This window comes from Leucoraja erinacea, chromosome 5 (genome assembly GCF_028641065.1).
Source record: "Leucoraja erinacea ecotype New England chromosome 5, Leri_hhj_1, whole genome shotgun sequence".
NCBI lineage: Eukaryota > Metazoa > Chordata > Chondrichthyes > Rajiformes > Rajidae > Leucoraja > Leucoraja erinaceus.
The window spans coordinates 71,707,097-71,729,221 of NC_073381.1; the positions used below are offsets into that span (position 1 = coordinate 71,707,097).

At 44.1% G+C, this 22,125-nt stretch overlaps 1 protein-coding gene across 1 annotated transcript in view; it reads left to right on the forward strand.

Moving 5' to 3' along the window:
- me1 (malic enzyme 1, NADP(+)-dependent, cytosolic) overlaps nt 1–22,125 on the forward strand; it is a 354,758-nt gene that overhangs the window by 282,789 nt on the left and 49,844 nt on the right. The window contains exons 10-11 of the mRNA XM_055635901.1: nt 13,095–13,200; nt 14,648–14,790. Of these exons, the coding sequence (XP_055491876.1) occupies nt 13,095–13,200; nt 14,648–14,790 (249 nt within the window). The remainder of the gene's footprint in view (nt 1–13,094; nt 13,201–14,647; nt 14,791–22,125) is intronic.

A 22,125-nucleotide genomic window follows, 5' to 3' on the forward strand; every position in this document is an offset into this window, starting at 1 on the left:
TCGATCGTGCAGCGCCGGGGAGTTAACATTCCCACCCCCCCCCCCCCCCCCCCCCCCCCCCCCCGATGAAGGAGCAGACCGCCTCGATGCGGAGGGCCCGAACGCCGCCGGCTACGGGAGTTAAGATCATCCCGCCAATGGGAGCTCGAGTCACAGTGGGGAATGTGTAGGAGTCACTGTGGCGAATGTTCGTGTTAAAATGTGTTTTTGAAGTGATCTGTTATGTCCCTGTCCCACTTAGGAAACCCGAATGGAAACCGCTGGAGACCTTGCGCCCCACCCAAGGTTTCCGTGAGGTTCCATGAGGTTTCCGTGAGATTCCCGGAGGTTTTGGTCACACTCCCTAATAGTCGAAAGTGGTTTCCGCGTGGTCGAGGATTCTTCTATGTTCCTGCGATCATTTCAACAAAACCAAAACTGGCCGCGACTAAAAATAGGTTGCCAGTGGAGTGGGGTTGCTATTTACTTACAGGCAGTCGAAGGCACTCCTTCGCTGAGCGGTGATTTTGATTGGCTCATTGGAGTTTTCAGCAAAGGTCCTAAAGGATCTTTGATTTTCAGGACCTAGAAGATCTGCCGGAAGGCAAAATGCCCTCTAACTTTATTAAACTTCGTTAAACTGTCTCCATTCCTTCTCTCCCCCGTTCTCCCCCGTTCTCACCCTTCTCTCCCCCTTTTTCCCCTTCTCTCCCTCCCTCCCTCCCTCCCGGGCTCTCTAAAGGACTTACTGTGCTCTATGGCAGCCGTTTACCTTCCTCTTCATCGTTCAGACAGCACTCCTCCGCTATCCCTGGCCCCCACCTTCGCGATGTGTGTGTGTGTGTGTGTATGTGTGGTCGGTAGCAAAGATCCTGTAGGATCTTTGGTCAGTTGTTGCAGCTCACGCTTCGGTCGAAGCTTTCCAGGCGAGTGACCAAAACCTCTGGCGACTCATGGAAACCTTGTGGGGCGCAAGGTCACCAGAGGTTTCCGTTCAGGTTTCCTAAGTGGGTCAGGGGCATTACTTTAAATTGTATGACTGTCCTGGCTAATGAAATTCCTCGTGTGTTGCAAAACATACTTGGTGAATAAAGTGTGATTCTGATTCTGATTCTGATTCTGACAATGGAAGAGGCCAAGACAGAAAGATCAGTATGAGAATGGGAAGATGAGTTAGCAGCTGGGAGATTATATAGGCCTTGGCGGACTGAGCGCAAGTGTTCAGCGATAAGGTCGCCGTGTCTAAGCTTGGTCTTGCTAATGTACAGGAGGCAGCATTGGGAACATCAGGTGCAACAGATGATGTTAGAGGGGGTGCGCGTGAACCACTGTCTCACCTGGAAATACTTCAGGGGTCCCTGGATAGAGGCGAGGGAGGAAGTATAGGGGCAGGTGTTACATCTCTTGCGGTGGCAGGGGAAAGTCCCCGGGGAGAGGGTGGTTTGGGCGGTTTGAGTGAACCAAGGTCTTGCGGAGGGAATGGTCTTTGCAGAAACCGAAGAGGTGTGGGGATGGGAAGATGTTACTGGTGGTGGGATCACATTGGAGGTGCCAGAAAGGTCGGATGGTGATGTCTTTGATGGTGAAGCTGCCAGGGTGAAAGGTGAGGACCAGGGCAATTCTATGCTTGTTCCTTCTGGGAACGTAGCTATGGTTGTTTTCTATCATGGAATGCTCCAGGTGCTCGTTATTTTCAGTATGGACCCCAGATGTAACAAATGGCTACATTAATGTGTAATTGAATCTCAACGCACTACCTTACGAGGAGGACTGTGTGCAGTTTTTATCTTCTTTGATTTTACAGGTACCGAGCCATCCCCCTTTCCGATTCTGTTCGAAGTGCTGTCATTTAACTATTCCTTGTCTTTACTATTCCTTGTCGTTACTTTTGGTGGCATGTTGGTGCAGCGGTAGAGTAGCTGCCTAAAGGGCCTGTCCCACCAGCATGCGACTGCATGCGGCGAGCGCGACCTAACGTGGTCACTTGAGCCGTACGGCCTCGCGGGGCCAGTCCCACTTCGATCGCCGGAGCCATATGCAGTTGTGCGGGGCTGGTCCCGACATCGCACGGGGCTCCGAAAAACTGACACTGTCCAAAAATCCCGCGCGGCAACAACCTGTCGGCCCGCAGCCAAATTGAGGCCGTACGCAGCGCATCGACGGGTGTACGCAGCGTCTCGACACCATATGCAGCGTCTGGACACCGTACGCAGCATCTTGACGGCGTAAGCCTAGCGCGTGGCGTTGCGCGATGACGACACCACCCGGCATGCCGTTGCGTGATGACGTAACCGCCCGACGCCGTGCGACGTCCAAATTCAGTCGGCCCGCCTCCAGCCTAGTTGATTGGTGAGTATGATGTCGGGACCAGCCCCGCACAACTCCAGATGGCTCCGCGGTTGAAAGTGGGACCGGCTCCGGGAGGCCGTACGCCTCAAGCCACCACGTTTGGTCGAGCTAGACGCATACAATCGCATGCTGGTGGGACAGGCCCTTTACAGCGCTTACAGTCCCTAGTCGGTATAGGACAGTGTTAATGTGTGGAGGTCGCTGGTCAGTGCGTTCAGTGGGCTGAAGGTCCTGTTTCCGCGCTATATCTCTATACTAAATTAAATTAGGCTATTTGTGCGGTGTTTATTGAGTATCCCAAACCAAGGGCCTTCATTTTCTAACTCTGTACTCTCTTTCATATGTGACTATATTGATTGGAATACGACAAATGAAGGGATTTGATCAACTTTGAATGTGGGTGCCATTCCCTTGCCACAATCATTTCTGTAAGACCTTGTATGGTTTGTTTTGGAGGAGTTGGCACTCGTTCAAAATAAAGTGCAATTTCTATGCCTTGCTGATGAGGGGCTTGAGACCACAAATCCCATCATTAATCTGATGTTACTGATAGATACTTTGAACGTGGTTTCCACTACACTCCTCCGCCAATCACAAAGTGCTGTTTAATGCATGGTGTAGCACGCATATGATTTGAGAAATGTATCAGCATAGAATAATAGACAAGATTCTGATATATCTATGAAATTTAATTGGTTGGAAATTGCTTTCCGAAGTTCTTGAAAAATAAAGTAGCGTTTAGTTTATAATTGTTTTCTTGCCACTTTGTGCTGAACCTCTTGCAGCCTTTGTTTCTGCACCTATATCAAAACTAAAGCTGTTTACTTTTCAGTCCATGGCATGATGATATTGTGGAATCTGTTAAATATACAATGCCATAATTAGAAATACTTTGGCTTTAACATGAAACCGCAATCTCTGAGTTGGAGCGAATTAAATTGGACTTGGCTTTGCACTGTGGCTCATTACCCATGCTCTCTCTATATCTGCATTAACAAGAGCTTTTTGCGGAACTGGGATCCAGATAGGCTTCTGGATCACGGAGCCACACAGTTAGGAGTGATGAAGACTCAGTGTGCTGGCTTTGGTCAGTGTGCTGCTGCCACTGTGCCTCAAATAATCAGTGGGCTCTGCTGGAAGGCAAGGCTGTGAGTGGAGCTTTGCTGCCACTCAAAGCTTTCTAGGAATGTATCAGTTTTAATAGGTCTCGAAAATTGAGGGGCATTAGAAGCGAATAAAAATTGCAAAGGGTAAAATATAGTCTGAATCTGTCTGAAGAAGGTATTGAAGAAGGGCTCTGACCCAGAACGTCACTGAAAATCTCCTTTAGAGCAGGCTCTGTAGTACTCCATGTGCAGCCTTGGTGTTGCTGTTGGTTTAGTGCATTATAGTCACGTTCAGGATCAGCTTGAGCATGAATGGCTGAATGCCTGCAGTTCCTGGCACAGCTACTGCTGACAACAGCCAGTATGATTTTGCTAATTAGAATGATTTTTTACTTCTGTTTGCTATTTAAAAACTGTAATGCTCCCAATAGAACAATAAGTTACTGTTTCTACTGAAAAATGCTGGAAACACTCAGCAAGATAGCGGGACCTGCAGACAGAGGAAAATAGTTAATATTTTGTTTCATTGCCTTACATGTGGCGGAAACATATTAAGTATTTACAGTGAAAATAGACTCAACGTGCTGGAGTCAGTGTCAGCTGGCATCTCTGGACGTTTCAGGTTGGCCCCTACATCAGACCTCAAACGTCACCCACCCTTTTTCTCCAGAGATGTTGCCTGATACGCTGAGTTACTCCAGCACTTCCTGTCTATCTTCGGATTAAACCAGCATCTGCAGTTTTTTTCCACATAAGTACTTAGTGATTTTGTTTTAAATTTTGGGTTTCCAAAAGCTACATTCAATTTATTTTTGCTTTCATTGACCAGCATGTTTTCTTTTGGCAACTTTCTCCATGGTCGAACAGTATGATCTTGACCGCAGCCAGTTACAATGGGCCACTTTGTAAACTGTTACATTTCAACAGATCTAAACTCACCTTTTAACCCTTTAATAAACAACCAAACAACATCCCTGTGACTAGGCAACTATTTCGCCGAGCATTTACTCTTGGTCCACCCAGGCCTGCTGGATTTCCCAGCTGCTGACCATTTTAGCTCCCCTTCCCATTCCCACACTGACCTCTCTGCTCTTTGCCTCCATTGTCACTGTCAGGCCACATGCAAACTAGAGGAACAGCACCTCTTGGGTAACTTACAACCCCGTGGTATGAACAGTGAATTCTCCAATTTTAGGTAATTAACAAAAAACAACCCCCTTTCTTCCCCTCTTTTCTTCCCTCTGCTCGACTTGGATGCACAGCCCTCTCTACCTTCCCTCCCCCACTACTGCCCCCACCCATCCCCTTTCACCTACATTCCTCCTCTGACCACATTTTGTGCCTCTTGTATCCTTATCTCCTTATTGTTATTTTCTTCTTGGTCTTTTCTTCAAGCGTCTGATAATTAAAAACCCTCCTCACCAATATCCGACAATCACTTGCCAGACTTTGTCCCACCCCCATGCCCCGTCCAATCTTCTCCCCCCACTACAATTTGTTTGAAGAAGGGTCCCCACCTGAAATGTTGCCAATTCATGTTCTCCAGAAATGCTGCCTGTCCCTCTGAGTTACTCCAGAGCAGGGGTGGGGAACCTTTTCATGTTGGAATGCCGCATTAAGTTACCTGTAATCTAATAAGGCCGCATCCAAGAAACTTCAATTAGATATACTTCAAAATGTACAATATTTTGTTAAAATAGCCCATGACTTACTAATTGTGGTCGTCAGTCGGGGAGGATTATTTTGTTGAATCTTCTTTTACTCTGGTATTTTAAATACGTTCATTTTAAGATTAAAATAAAAATAATACAAGACGAACAAAAACATATTAATAAAAATAAAAGGTAGACAAAAATGCTGGAGAAACTCATGGGTGAGGCAGCATCTACAGAGCGAAGGAAATAGGCGACGTTTCAGATCGAGACCCTTAACGTTGCCTATTTCCTTCGCTCCATACATGCTGCCTCACCCGCTGAGTTTCTCCAGTATTTTTTTCTACCTTTGATTTTCCAGCATCTGCAGTTCCTTCCTAAATAAAAATAAAAGGATTTGTTCTACAAAACTTGGACTCATTCAAAAGGCCACACTTAATGGCCTAGAAGGTTGCAGGTTCCCCACCTCTACTCCAGTCATACTACCAGTACAGGTGCACAACCTTTTATCCGGTGTTCCAGAAACCGAAAAGCTCCGAAAACCGGCCATTTTTTCCAGATGTCGTCTGCGCACCAAAGCTCGCGTTTGGCGCCAAACGTGACCCAAAACGACCCACGGTCAACCCAGGTCTGTACTACTGTAGTGGCTGCCTCCTCCCTGGAGACCGGGAGACGCTTAAACATCTGTAAATCATTGCTTAAATGTTAGTCAGTTAGTTTGGAGGGCTTTTATGTGAAGGGGGGTGAAGGGATAAACTTTAATTCTTAGTCCCCTACCTGGTCGGAGAGGCGGGGAGCGGTCAATGCCTTACCGGGTCGCCGTGCAGTAAGCTCCGCAGCGCTGTGGCCGTTGGGGCTGCGGGCGGCGCCAGTTGTAGCTCCGACCCCGGCAACTCTACCCCTGGCTGCGAGGCGCTCCAAATCCAGCGCGGCCCGCGGCCGGACGCCCCAGCTCCGCGAATGTCGGGAGTCGGCAGCGTCGCAGCGCTGGGAAATCAGCGGGGAGCGGGCAATGCCTTACCGGGTCGCCGTGCGGCAAGCTCCGGAGCGCTGTGGCCGCCGACACACAACATCGCGGAGCGTCGCTGGATTTGGAGCCGCGCAGCCAGGGGTAGAGTTGCCGGACGGAGCCCCCAGCTCCGCGGCTCCAAATCCAGCGATGCTCCGCGATGTTGTGTGTCGGCGGCCACAGCGCTCCGGAGCTTGCCGCACGGCGACCCGGTAAGGCATTGCCCGCTCCCCACTGGTATCCCAGCGCTGCGACGCCGCCGACTCCCGACATTCTCGGAGCTGGGACGTCCGGCCGCGGGCCGCGCTGGATTTGGAGCGCCTCGCAGCCAGGGGTAGAGTTGCCGGGGTCGGAGCTCCAACCGGCGCCGCCCGCGGCCGGACGGAGCCCCCAGCTCCGCGAGGTTGGGAGTCGCCGACCAGGTAGGGGACTAAGAATTAAAGTTTCCCCCTTCACCCCGACTCCACCACCACCACATAAAATCCCTCCAAACTAACTGACTAACATTTATGCAATGAGTCTCCCGGTCACCCGGGAGGAGGCAGCTGCTCCAGACTTTTCAAGCCGCCCGCGCTACCTACCTAATCTACGCTAAAAATCTTCCATTCTGAAATCCGAAAATGTCCGAAATCCGACAAGTGTCTGGTCCCAAGGCTTTCGGATAAAAGGTTGTGCACCTGTATTACTAAAATTTATCACTACTTGTACAACTAGTTTGAAGACCGCATTTTTTAAAAAAATGGATAATGCTCCTTGCTATTGTTTAACTTGAACAGCACATTTTGCCAAAACTTAATGGCTGACATTCTTTCCTGTGGTTTTAAAGTATAATTTCCCTAGTGTGTACGCCGACTAATCTTTGTTTTTCTAGAGCTCTCGTGCAGCGCCATAGCAACTCACTTCCATTTTAGGTACACACAAAATGCTGGAGTAACTCAGCGGGACAAGCAGCAGCTCTGGAGAGAAGGAATGGGTGACGTTTGAAGAAGGGTCTCCACCCGAAACGTCACCCATTCCTTCTCTCCAGAGATGCTGCTCGTCCTGCTGAGTTACTCCAGCATTTTGTGTCTACCTTCGATTTAAACCAGCATCTGCAGTTCTTTCCGACTTACTTGCATTTTATCTAGTGGGAGACTATTGATTGAAGGAATTTTTTTTTAAAATATTTTATTTTATTAGAAGTACAATCATATGGCACCAAAGTGCCTAATATATATTTTCATAATACGTTTTATGTACAGCTTTTTTTTTTGTTATAATAAAGAAAAATAAGAATAAGAAAAAGAAATTAGATAGTAAAGAATTGAAAGACGTGAAATATATAGTGTGTGAAGAAGAAGAAAAAAGAAGAATGAATGAAGAAAGTTGAAGAAAAGAAAATAGGAAAAAGAGAATAAGACATAAAGAAAAGAAGTAAGGAGATCATTGTTTATAATCTTGACCATCCCTCGTCCAGTCCTGAGACATTTAGCTTTTACAATTGTGTTGCACCATATAGAAACATAGAAACATAGAATGTAGGTGCGAGAGCAGACCACCAGGTCCATCGAGCCCGCACCGCCATTCGCTCATGGCTGAACACTAAACAGACACACTTACCCACAAACAGTAGACACAAGACACAGAACACAAGACACTACCCTCCCCTTTATACCGCTATCACCCCTCTCCACCCCAAGAACCTCGTGATCTCCTGGGGGAGGCAAAAAACCGGATAAAAACCCAGGTCCAATTCGGGAAAAAAATCCGGGAAATTCCTCTCCGACCCCAATCTAGGCGATCGACACTTGTCCAGGAGATCACTCAGGTCTTACTATACTAACCATACCTAGGTCCATATCCCTGCCCTCTCCCCGTAGCCCCTTATCCCCTTGGCAGCTAAAAAACCATCTATTTTAGTCTTAAATATATTTAAAGTTTCTGCTTCCACTGCTCCCTGGGGCAGTGAATTCCATAAATTAACCACCCTCTGGGTGAAGAAGTTCTTCCTCATCTCAGTTTTAAAAGAGCCCCCCCTTATTCTGCAACTATGTCCCCTAGTTCTAGTTTCCCCGATCATTGGGAACATCCTCGGTGCATCCACCCGATCAAGGCCCCTCACGATCTTATATGTTTCAATGAGATCCAATATGATTCCAAAAAGACGACAAATGGAGACCAACTCGTTATGAATTGGTCTGATTTATCCATTAGGAGGAATCGCATTTCCTCAAGATGAGCGGTGTCCAACATACTTGCAATCCACATTTTAAGCGTTGGTATTGATGTATTTCCAAAATTTAAGTATTCATTTTTGTGCTACTATTAAACCATAATTAAAAAATAAATTTTGAGATGTGTTCAATTTATTCCCATCTTCCATTACTACAAATATAATCATTTCAGTATTAGGATCCATTCTTATCTGAAATAATTTTGTAAATATATCAAAAATATCACTCCAAAATCTATAAAGTTTTATGCAGGAGACAAAAGAGTGTGTTATAGTTGCGTTTTGGGATAAACATTTATCACAAATGGGGGATATATTTGGATAAAATTTGTTCAATCTTGTTTTTGAATAATATAATCTATGTAAATTTTTTAATTGAATTAGTTTATGTCTTACATTAATCGAACATTTGTGAATATATATCAAGTACTTTTCCCATGTAACCTTTGTAATTTTTTATCATTAATTCCCGTTCCCACTCTTCTCTAAGTACCTCTGTCGATGGTAGGTCTATATTTAAAATACTATTATATAAATATGATATTAATTTTTGTGTCAGCTTTAATATTCATTGCTTCTTCCAATGTCAGGAGTTATTTTTTGATATCCTTGTATGTATTTTTCATGAAATCGCAAATCTGAAGATATTTAAAATATTGGTTGTTTTTCAATTTAAATTTTAATTGTAATTGTTGGAATGATAGTAGGTTTCCCATTTCATACATATCCCCGATCCTTCTAATTCCGAGACTTTCCCATTGGTTATATGTTTTATCAATAAGAGATGGTTTAAATAAAGGGTTATTCGCTATTGGCATTAACAATGATAAATTTCTTAATTTTAAAGATAATTTTATTTGTTTCCAAATTCTTATTGAATCATGTATAATTGGGTTCTTCTTATATATTGTGTTCTGTTTTTTCGGGGAGAAGAGGATCGTTCCTATATTACAAGGAAAACAATCCTCTTACTCCAGGAAATTTGATGCTGTTCCAGGCCCAGTTTTGAGCTGCAGGCGTGTGGCAGGCAGACTAGTGTCGATGATTGGGATAAGGCTGGGAAAATTTGAGTTGGGGGATGTTCTTCATAGATATTTAATTAAGTAGCACAATTAAACAATATGCAGTGTAATAGAAGTTTCGAGGCTGGGGTCATCTGTGCACAGTCACAGCAGATCTAGATTTAATATTCTAGTGTGAAAAAAAAATTGAGAGCCAGATTTCTTAAAACTGAAGACTTGCCACTGTTTCAAAGTGTAAGATTTCCTGATAAAAATGCCCTGGGAAATGCTGCCATCTGCTGGGAACAATGAGGAGAGGCAATGTGAACGAAAGGGTATAATTAGAGGTTCGGATAGGAGTCAAGTGTCTTTAATTATCATATGTACTGAAACTGAACAACAAAATTTGTACTTGTAACGTCATAACAGGTAAACACAATACCCAATAGGTAACATGACAATAAAACAAACAAAATAAAGTTCAATAAATATAAACAACAATATTAGTGCAACAACAAAAGTCCAATGTCCCTTGTCCGAACAAGCCAGTTCCTAGTTTGAAGTTTAGCTGGTATTTGTTGGGTTCAATGGCCTGATGGTTGTTGGGAAGAAGCTGTTCCCGAACCTGGACGTCATAGTTTTCAGACTCTGATAACTTCTTCCTGATGGCAGGAGTGAAATGAGCGTGTGACAAGGGTGGTGTACGTCCTTGATGATGTTGACTGATTTATTTGTAGCTGCGGCTCCTATAGATCCCTTTGATGGCGGGGAGGTCAGTATCCGTAATGGGTAGTAGTGTAAGTATAACTCTGAGAATGATAACCCACTCAATTCATCCTGTGATTAAATTTAAAAAAATTGACCATTTATTGATTTGGTTGGCTTTTGATTTATTGATTTGTTTAGCTCAGCTTGGAGATACTGTGTGGAAACAGGCACTTAGGCTGACCCAGCCTGTGCTAACCAGCGATCACCTTGTGAACTAGTTCTATCCTCACACTGGGGACAATTTACAGATGCTAGTTAATCTACAAATCTACATCAGTGATGGAAATGGAGGTGAGATTAATCCATTGTTGATGTCGTTGGGCACTCCTCAATCCCCTCTCATCATTAGAAATTGCCAAACTAAGTAGAATTACAAACTGTGGTGAATGGGATGAGCCATCATGTTGCCTGTCATAATGTAGAAGCTAGTTAGACGGCACAGTGGTGCAGCAGTAGAGTTGCTACTTTACAGCACTTGAAGCCCAGGAATCCCGGGTTTGATCCAGACTATGGGTGCTGTCTGTACGGAGTTTGTACATTCTCCCCGTGACCGCATAGGTTTTTTTCCGAGATCTTCGGCTTCCTCCCACACTCCAAAGGCGTACAGGTTTGTAAGTAAATTGGCTTGGTATAAGTGTTAATTGTCCCTAGCGTGTGCAGCATAGTGTTAATGTGCAGAAATTGTTGGTTGGTGTGGACTCGGTGTGCCGAAGGATCTGTTTCCATTCTGTATCTCTAAACTAAACTGGTAGAGTTGCTGTCTCTCATGGGCCTGTCCCACTTAGGCATTGTTTTGGGCGACTGCCGCAAAACTTTCAACGTTGAAAAATGTTTTGGCGACAGTGGCAACATTTTTTCTTGTTGCAGGTTGTTGTCAGGTGAATTCCATTAAAACTAGTCCCCGGCAGTCCCCTAAAGAGTCGCCTAAGTGGGACAGATCCTTCACAGTGCCAGAGACCCAGGTTCAATCCTGAGCCCGGGTGCTGTCTATGTGGAGTTTACACATTCTCCTTGTGACTCGGGGTGCTCCTGTTTTCTCCCACATCCCAAAAATATGTGGGTTTGTAGGTTAATAGACCTCTGTAACTTGACCCTAGTGTGTAAAGAGTGGATGGCAAAGTGGGTTAACATAGAGCTAGTGTGAACGGATGATTGATTGTCGGCATGGACTCACTGGGCCACATGATCTGTTTCCGCGCTGCATGTTTCAATAATTCAATAATGATGGCTTGTGATTCAGATTCAGATTCAATATTTATTGTCATTGTGCAGTGTACAGTACAGAGACAACAAAATTCAGTTAGCATCTCACCCAGAAGCGCGAACATAGAATAATGGAACTGCAAAATATATATATGTACATACATTAGAAATAGTGCAATTCTTCTGGGGGAAGGAGTGTCCGGGGGTGTGACTGGCAATCACCACGGTGCAGTGTTAAGTTGTGTAACAGCCGCAGGGAAGAAGCTGTTCCTGAACTTGCTGGTCCAGCAACGGAGAGACGTGTAGCGTTTCCTGGATGGGAGGAGGGTAAACAGTCTGTGGTTGGGGTGAGAGCAGTCCTTGACGATGCTGAGCGCCCTTCGCAGACAACGCTTACTTTGGACAGACTCAATGGAGGGGAGCAAGGAACCGGTGATGCGTTGGGCAATTTTCACCACCCTCTGCAATGCCTTTCGGTCGGAGACAGAGCAGTTGCCATACCATACTATGATACAGTTGGTAAGGATGCTCTCGATGGTGCAGCGGTAGAAGTTCACCAGGATCTGAGGAGACAGATGGACCTTCTTCAGTTTCCTCAGGAAGAAGAGACGCTGGTGAGCCTTCTTGACCAGTGTTGAGGTATTGTGGGTCCAAGAGAGGTCATCAGAGATGTTGACCCCCAGGAACCTGAAGCTAGAAACACGTTCCACCTCTGTCCCGTTAATATGGATGGGGGTGTGCGTGCCGCCCCTAGACTTTCTGTAGTCCACAATGAGCTCCTTGGTCTTCTTGGAGTTAAGGGCCAGGTTGTTGTCGGCGCACCATGCTGCTAGGAGCTGGACCTCCTCCCTATAGGCCGACTCATCGTTGTCGCTGATGAGGCCAATCACCGTTGTATCATCTGCATACTCGATGATGGTGTTAGTACCATGTACAGGTGTGCAGTTGTAGGTGAAGAGGGAGTAGAGGAGGGGGCTCAGCACACAGCCCTGTGGAACGCCGGTGTTCAGGGTGAGAGTTGAAGAGGTGTGCTTGTCTAACCTCACAGACTGGGGTCTGTTAGTTAGAAAGTCCAGTATCCAGTTGCAGAGGGAGGGATCGATGCCCAGGTCGCTGAGTTTGGTGATCAGTTGCAGAGGGGATACTGGTGTTGAATGCTGAGCTATAGTTGATGAACAGTATTCTCACGTAGATGTCTCTGTTGTCGAGGTGGGAGAGGGCGGAGTGAAGTGCCGTTGAGATGGCATCCTCTGTACTCCTGTTCTTGCGGTAGGCGAACTGATAGGGGTCCAGTGTGGGAGGTAGGCAGCCTTTGAGGTGTGCCAGGACCAGCCTCTCGAAGCACTCAGTGATGATGGGAGTAAGTGCAACTGGGCGGAAGTCATTAAGGCTCGCCGCAGTGGAGTTTCGGTATGGGGAGAATCTGATGCATTGTATTTTGTACAATATTTTCTTAGAATAAGATGCCTTTAGGGCCTGTCCCACTGTACAAGATAATTCAAGAGTTTTCCCAAGTTTCCCCTGATTTGAACTTGAGAATTACGGTAATAGCCGCTCGTAGGTACTCGGGGCTCTCGTGGACATTTTTCAACATGTTAAAAAAACTTCACGAGCTTACCGTGTTTCCCGAATACCTGCCGTTAGCGTTACGAGCCGCTAAGAGACGTCCCGAGCTCCGACGTACCTGCTACATACATTCTACGTACTTACCACGAGTTTGATTTTTTTTAACTCGGGAGAGCTTTTGGGTAAACTCGAATAGTGGGACAGGCCCTTTAGAAAGCAGTCCTATCATTATTTTATTTTGTTTTTAAGGGACGTGCCAACTTGACTGAGGAGAAGTTGCTGTTTGCTCACCCACACCCTGAGGTGAAGAACCTGGCTGATGCAGTAAAGATTCTCAAACCTACTGTGCTCATAGGTATGTTAGATTTTTCTTTCTTGGTGTGTGAACTCCAGTGTGGTCTTCCTCCTCTATTGAACCTTCTAGCCAACATCTTCAAGAATACTCTAATATTAAATGCAGTATCTAAACCCATTTCATTGGGTTTCATGTAGTCGGTGAGCCACTTGCTTCTTGTGCTGCTAGCTTTCCTCTGACCGAAGAAGAAAGTACGTTTCATTCCAGTTTTCTGATGGATTTGTGCTTCATTCTCCTTCTTCTTCCAACCTACATCGACTCCTTTTGGGCTGTTTATCAACTGCCTTTTCTAGATTTTGATCGTTGAACAGGATAAAAGCACATTACAGCAGGCCTCACATTCAACACAGTCACATTTAAAAGATCAGCAGTGGATCAATGCAGATGTAGTGATGTTGATGTAGTAATGTATCACAGGCATTTGTTTCTTTAATTGCAATTATAATTATACAGTGAATGGTGCTATCAGTTATATACATTGTTTTCTTTAAACAGCAATTAATTTGGTGTTACTTCTATGACCATGATTCTCACTGTTGTGTTTAACAATTGTACAGATGTTATTATGCAAGAGCTCAGTGACTGGGAAATCAAGTTATGAAGCTATTTTAACAAACTTTGATTAAAAAAAATAGACTTTCACTAAAGATTTCACTAAAAAAGTAAAAATGTTGTGAAATCCCCCATATGGCCCAGCAACACATTTCAGGAAAGGAAACTGTCATTTCTACCCAATCTGGTAGCCATGCAACCTCATCCCTATGTTTCAAGGTTGATTCCTAAAACGATTCAGTTGTCTATTTAGCTGCATCAAAGGAAAAGCTAGAAAAGCATGTAATGAAGGGAAGAGAAGGATGTACCAATGGGTCCATAATCCTCTGTCAATTACTATTTGGACTGAATGGACTGTTACCATGCTGTAGTCTTCAAATTCTAAATTGATACTCGGCTGTTACGCATACACAAAGACCTAAAACTCCTTCTCATCGTTGGATAATAGTGCTTGTTAAGGGTGAGTGCCACAACTTCCACCACCTGTTTCATGCAAAATTCCCCTGCCCACATGCATACAAAGTGGAGGCTTGTTTTAACTGGTGCAACTATCTAAAAATTCTGGGAACACTAGCTGGAGCCTGCAGTCATTCAACAATATAGTCAGCATTGGTTTAAGTGCTGCAATTTGTTAAGCAGCAAGCTATTACCTCACAGTTATCCTGTTCCCTGAAGCAGGTCGAACTTCCATTGGTGAATTCCCTCTTTTTTTTGCTAATTTTTGCTCTCATTTTTAGGGCAATCAAACTTAGTTCCAGATGTTCCTGCTGCTTTCCCCCCTTTGTTGAACTTTAAATGAATAACATATTGGCCTTGTGTTTTTCTTTAGTCTGTGGATATCGCACAAGCTGAAGGGAAATCCTTTACATTGATTTTATTTGCCTGTTTCTTCCAGGAGCTGCAGCAATTGGAGGAGCATTTACTGAGCAAATCCTCAAAGACATGGCATGCTTCAATAAGCATCCGATTATATTTGCTTTGAGCAATCCAACCAGCAAAGCAGAATGCACTGCTGAACAATGCTACCACGTGACTGAGGTATTGTAACTCTTTTATAAAGGCAGCCTGGCTTTCAGAGGTAACTAAAGCCTAAATTATAGTGACAACACCAACAATATCTCGGGTAGTTGCTAACTGTACATTCATGGCATTTTTGAGTATAACCTTGTTTGAGAGCACCGAATGGCCAGCTGATCATGATTGTACTGTCAATAAAAAATAAATTATCAGAAGTGCAGCAAAATCCAGGGTAAATGTTTGAAAAGCATTGCCTGAAATTGATTACTTTACACCGACCGGCTGGTGCCGTACATGACAGCCTCGCCACATGGTGGCGCCGTACATGACAGCCTCGCCTGTGGCGCCGTACATGACAGCCTCGCCACATGGTGGCGCCGTACATGACATCCTCGCCACATGGTGGCGCCGTACATGACAGCCTCGCCACATGGTGGCGCCGTACATGACAGCCTCGCCACATGGTGGCGCCGTACATGACAGCCTCGCCACATGGTGGCGCCGTACATGACAGCCTCGCCACATGGTGGCGCCGTACATGACAGCCTCGCCACATGGTGGCGCCGTACATGACAGCCTCGCCAACAGCCTGGCTCGTCTTTTTCTTCTTTTAATGTTTTGGTCTGTGTTTACTTGTATGTTTTTAGTGTACTTTTAGTTTTTGTATTATGTGGGGGTGAGGGGTTTGGGGGAAACCTTTTTTATCTCTTTCCTTGACGGAGATGAAACGTTTTCATCGTATCTCCATCTGCACTGCGGCTTGAACATCGTAGAGCTTGCGGTCCCTTTGTTAGGGATCGATTATGGGAGCTCCAACCATAGGAGCTTTGATCGCCCCGATGCAGGAGCTTCGATCGCCGACTGCGGGAGGTTTGATCGCCCCAACTTTGGAAGTTTTGATTGGCCCGATCGCGGGAGAAAAGGAGGAAATAAGGTATAAGTTATTTGCGTTCCATCATGGTGGGGAATATGAGGTCACCAAAAAAACAAGATGGATGCGCTGCCTGCACCCGTGAGGACTCGGAGGAAGTGCCGTGAGTGCGATGATCTCAGTGCTCGCTCCATGAGGACATCCCGGAGTCTAGTGCGAGTGTGGACGACTTTCTGACGGTTTGGGCGGACAGGGACTGCAGAGAGAGTGACAGCGGTCGGTACAACTCTGGTCACAACATGGTGAAGGACTGTGTGTGTGGCCCGGACATTGAACTGATGGCTGTGAGTCTCTGCTTATGCTGTGTGCCCTGGGGATTCTCACACGCTATTGTGGTGGCTGTTTAAGTCTATATTTAATTTTTATGTAGTTATGTATCTTGTTGGTTTTGATATGCATCTTTAGTGTGTAAGAGTTATAAGATATTTTTAAACTTTATGTTATAATGATTTTGTGCCTAATTTTGTAAATCTACATGAAAATATAAGTCATGGAAAGTATACAATTCTGGAGTAACTCAGCAGATCAGGCAGCATCTCTGGAGAAAGGAATAGGCGATGTTTCAGGTGGAAACATTTCCTCAGACTGAGAATATAAGTTGCTGGAACCAGGATAGATTACTTTAATCATCTTTCCGCTGACTGGTTAGCACGTAACAAGAACTTTTCACTGTACTTTGGTACACGTGACAATAAACTAAACTAAACTAATTGTTTAAAATAAAATGTATCCAGTCATAAACACTTTGTAACATTCTGGACATTATTACAGCCAGTACAGTGTGTTGCGTCAACTGTTGTGTGTGTGTGTACAACTGTCTGTCAGCACTATTGATATGTGGTGTGTTTATGAATGGCTGGTCCCGTTGTGATGATGAACCTTTACATGCGGATCAAGTCTGCTATTCAGACATTTTCCCATGAACAAGGAACTGTCCAAATTTGGTTCTGCAGAACTACACATTATTTGTCCAAAGGGTGTTGCGTGTGATATTCTGCTCTGCCTTGTCCAGAGAGAGTCCATTGTAGGCATTATTTGCTCAGTTCAGAATTGAGTGTTGCCTTTGTTTTTGCACCCAGCTGCATAAAAGCTATTATTGGAACAAGGGGCCACCAATGTAATCGGTTGTGCACTGCTATTATGATAGAGGGTATTATGCTGAGACTCATAAGTTCCAAAAATGGTCAACAAGGGGTTGGAAGTTCATGTCAGTATTACTGACCCACATTCATTAGAAGGGGATGTTGTGTTCAATCCGCTTATTGGATACCTTCCAAAGATGTAACCTGAAAAAATAAATCTCCCTAATTTAGGTTCATGTAAAGGGCACTTCAGAAAGAATGAAAAAAGGTATTATGCTGGAGAAACTCAGCGGGTGCAGCAGCATCTATGGAGCAAAGGAAATAAGCAACGTTTCGGGCCGAAACCCTTCTTCAGACCTATCAGATAGTCTGAAGAATAACCCGCTGAGTTTCTCCAGCATTTTTGTGTACCTTCGATTTTCCAGCATCTGCAGTTCCTTCTTGAACAAAAAAGGTATTATGTCCATTTCCTTCATTATCCCCAAACTATTCTGAAATCTGAAAACTTTTTTCAATTTCAGAATTCCTTTGGCAAGGTTCCCTTGCATTGCTGGGCTGCAGTGGTGAGATGTGTTTTGAATTGAGATAAAATCACATGCAGAACCACTGGACTATATATTGAAATGGGATAGATAGACTGTGCTGGAGTAGCTTAGCGGGTCAGGCAGCCAGCGTCTCTGGAACAAAAAGGATGGGTGCCATTTCGGGTCGGCACCCATCTTCAGACTCTAAATTTAAAATGGGATGTCTTCTCCCTGTGTACAATGTATCCCAAGATCCTATTTATGTCTCCAACAAACTTCAGAAGTTGTCATCTACTGCATGACTGGACATTAGGCATTTCCCTTGCTTGTTTAACCTGACATACTTTTCTTTCTCACTCATTCTCTTCTCCTTAGGTTTTACTTTGCCCAGAGGACTACTTGCAATGTGGAACTTTCCTCTCTTCAATAATGAGGGCCCCCTACACATGACTGAAGAATTTATCCAGTCTTTATTTATTCTTGAGGGTTGAGCTTTTCCTTAACCTTGAACTACACGTTTTTAACCCCCTGCTTCCGACATAAGAAAGAAAGGTTAAAATAATAATGACAGGCAAAAAACGCTGGAGTAACAGCGGCTCAGGCAGCTTCCCTGGAGATAATGGATAGGTGATGTTTTCAGTCAGGACGATTCATCAGACATTATTAAAATAATAAAATGTTTATAATAATAATATTTTAATAATATAAGTAATAAAACATCCCTAATACAAATAATTTCAAAGCATCTTATTCATAAAACAACTCAAGCTGCCCCTGAGTGAATGATCAATATTATTAGTCATACAGCGTGGAAACAGCCCCTTCATCACAACTTGCCCATGTAATTATGCTCCTAGAGCTAACCCCCTTAGTCTAGTTAAGTAAAACACTTGAGTCAACAAGCACTGGACCACTAAACTTTATTTTATGAAACAATAACGAATTCCCTATACAATACCTAACCACCGCGGGATCGATCCTTGTCTCTGCTTGTCCAGGCCCTTCAGCCTCGTGCAAGCAGATACCTCCAAAAGGCTACGCAGTCCCAAGCGCCCCTCTAGAAGATGGACAACGATCCTCGTGGGGGTTAACTTTTATAGGTCATCGGACCCTGCGGGGCATAACTACAAGAGGGTGGTAATCCCTACAAACCAATCACAGATATCGATTACATTAAAGTGTTATTGACAGTTCCCCAACCCAATTACAAAGCACCCCATTACAATGTTTCTACAGAAGCTTCTGTAAAGACTAAGTAATGCATCTTTTTCCCAGGTAGTATAAACAATTCTTTTTTTAATTTATTTTTTTATTTTATTTTTATTAGAAGTACAATGTTACAGTAATACACACCACATATATCTTATTACATTTGTTGTACCCCTTCATTTTTTTAGCTTTAAGAAAGATAGAAATAAAAGAAGTAAGGAAAGTGAGAAAGAGTCGTGATAGTGCAGGAAAGTGTTGGGAAAAGAAAGCCCATTAGAAAGAGAGTTAGAGGAGAAAGTTAAGAAATAGACCATAGAAAAGAAAGAAAGAAAGAGAAACAGTTGCTCTATTATAAAAAAACTCTGCAAAAAGGGATATACCAACCATATTTTTCACCCTCCGTTACCAGATCCTGGCACCATTTATTTTTTAAATTACTGTTGCACCTTATGCTTGTAGTAAGTCCATAAATGCAGACCACGTCTTTTGGAAGTGGTCTGCTTTGCCTGCGAGGAGGAGTCTCATATCTTCCAGGTGTAATGTTTCGAACATGTTTGAAATCCACATTTTTATTGTTGGTATAGGAGCGTTTTTCCAGAATTTGACTATAAGCTTTTTTCCCGTTATTAGCCCGTAATTAAATAAATCATTTTGAAACACGTTTAGTTCAGGGCTACCTTCCATTATTCCAAAGATAATCCATTCTGCTTTTGGTATCAATTTTATTTTAAATAGTTTTGTGAAGATTTCAAATATTTTGTTCCAGAATTTTTGGATTTTTATTAGTATAAACAATTCAAACAAGGCTTCACACTTCAGCCAATGATTCAACAGCACCACAAACATTATTTGCAACATTATTTACAATACCGTTTCACACCCCCTTTTATAACCTATGCATTTGCAGACCTTCTTATCTTCCTCTGCAAACCTTCATACATATTAACAAAGTTAGGACATCTGGGTCTCTCCTTATCATCAACTTACATCTGGGATCCAGACTCCTTGGAGCCGTGACTCCATCTTGCAGCTTTCACAGAAAGAGACCAAGCAGGCCCTGCAAATGCAAAGATCCTCCATTTTATAATAGCTCTATTTTAGTCAATATTAACACCCACACCGGCCAACATGTACCATCTACAAAAGTCCTACATGCCTGCATTTGGCCCATATCCCTCCAAACCTGTCCTATGCATGTATCTGTCTAAATGTTTCCTAAACATTGCAATGCTACTTACCTCATCTACCTCCTCCGACAATAGACACAAAAAGCTGGAGTAACTCAGCGGGCCAGGCAGTATGAATGCACAAAGTATAAGGAATAAAGTGGATGAGCTTGAGGCTCAGTTAGAAACTGGCAAGTATGATGTTGTTGGAATTACTGAGACATGGCTGCAAGAGGGCCAGGGCTGGGAACTGAATATTCAAGGGTACACCTCTTATCAAAAAGACAGACAGTGGGCAGAGGGGGTGGGATTGCCCTGTTGGTGAGGAATGAAATTCAGTCCTTTGCAAGGGGTGGCATTGAATCAGGAGATGTGGAGTCAGTATGGATAGAACTAAGGAATTGTAAGGGTAAAAATACCCTAATGGGACTAATCTACAGGCCCCCAACCAGTAGCCTGGACATAGGGCGCAAGTTGAATCAGGAATTAAAATTGGCATGTAGTAAAAGTAATGCTGTGGTTGTTATGGGAGATTTCAACATGCAGGTAGACTGGGGAAATCAGGTTGGTACTGGACCCCAAGAAAGGGACTTTGTAAAATGCCTTCGTGATCGATTCTTTGAACAGATTGTATTGGAGCCTACCAGCAAGAAGGCAATTCTGGATTTAGTGTTATATAATGAACCGGATTTGATAAAGGACTTCGAGGTTAATGAGCCATTAGGAAGCAGTGACCATAACATGGTCAGGTTTAATCTACAATTGGAGAGGGAGAAGAGTAGATTGGAGGTGTCAGTGTTGCAGTTGAATAAAGGGGACTATGGGCCCATGAGGGAGGAGCTGGCCAAAGTTGACTGGAAAGATACTCTAGCAGGGATGACAGTGGAACAAAAATGGCAGGTGTTTCTAAGAATAATACAGAAGGTGCAGGATCAGTTCATTCCTAGGAAGAAGAAAGATTCCAAGGGGAGAAAGGAGCGACCATGGCTGACAAGGGACGTCAGGGACAGTATAAAAATTAAAGCGAGGAAGTACAGCGTCGCAAAGATGAGCTGGAAGCAAAAGGATTGGGTAATGTTTAATGGACAACAGAAGATAACCAAAAAGACAATACGGGGAGAAAAGATGAGGCACGAAGGTAAGCTAGCCAAGAATATAAAGGAGGGTAGTAAAAGCTTCTTTAGGTATGTGAAGAGGAAAAAATTAGTTAAGAGCAAAGTTGGACCTTTGAAGACTGAAAAACGTGAGTTTATTATGGGAAACAAGGAAATGTAAGATGAGTTGAACAGGTACTTTGGATCCGTCTTCACTAAGAAGGACACAAATAATTTTCCTGATATAGTAGTGGCCAGAGGATCTGGGGTGACGGAGGAACTGAAGGAAATCCACTGATGGGACTGAAGGCTGATAAATCCTCAGGGCCTGATGGTCTGCATCCCAGGGTACTTAAGGAAGTGACTCTAGAAATCGTGGATGCATTGGTGATAATTTTCCAATGTTCTATAGACTCAGGATCAGTTCCTGTGGATTGGAGGGTAGCTAATGTTATCCCACTTTTTAAGAAAGGTAGGAGAGAGAAAACGGGGAATTATAGACCAGTTAGCCTGACATCGGTGATGGGGAAGATGCTGAAGTCAATTATAAAAGATGAGTTAGCCGCACATTTGGATAGCAGTAACAGGATCGGTCCGAGTCAGCATGGATTTACAAAGGGGAAATCATGCTTGACTAATCTTCTGGAATTTTTTGAAGATGTAACTTGGAAAATGGACAAGGGAGAGCCAGTGGATGTCGTGCACCTGGACTTTCAGAAAACATTTGATAAGGTCCCACGTAGGAGATTAGTGGGTAAAATTAGAGCACATGGTATTCGGGGTAGAGTGCTGAGATGGATAGAGAAGTGGTTGGCAGACAGGAAACAACGAGTAGGGATTGACGGGTCCCTTTCAGAATGGCAGGCAGTGACTAGTGGGGTACCGTAAAGCTCGGTGCTGCAACCGCAGCTATTTACAATATACATCAATGATTTGGATGAAGGGATTCAAAGTAACATTAGCAAATTTGGGTGACACAAAGCTGGGTGGCAGTGTGAATTCTGAGGAGGATGCTATGAGAATGCAGGGTGACTTGGACAGGTTGGGGGAGTGGGCAGATGCATGGCAGATGAAGTTTAATGTGGGTAAATGTGAGGTTATCCATTTTGGTAGCAAAAACAGGAAGGCAGATTACTTTCTAAATGGCGTCAAGTTCGGAAAAGGAGAAGTACAACGGGATCTGGGGGTCCTTGTACATCAGTCTATGAAAGTAAGCATGCAGGTACAGCAGGCAGTGAAGAAAGCGAATGGCATGTTGGCCTTTATAACAAGAGGAATCGAATATAGGAGCAAAGAGATCCTTCTGCAGTTTTTCAGAGCCCTAGTGAGACCACACCTGAAGTATTATGT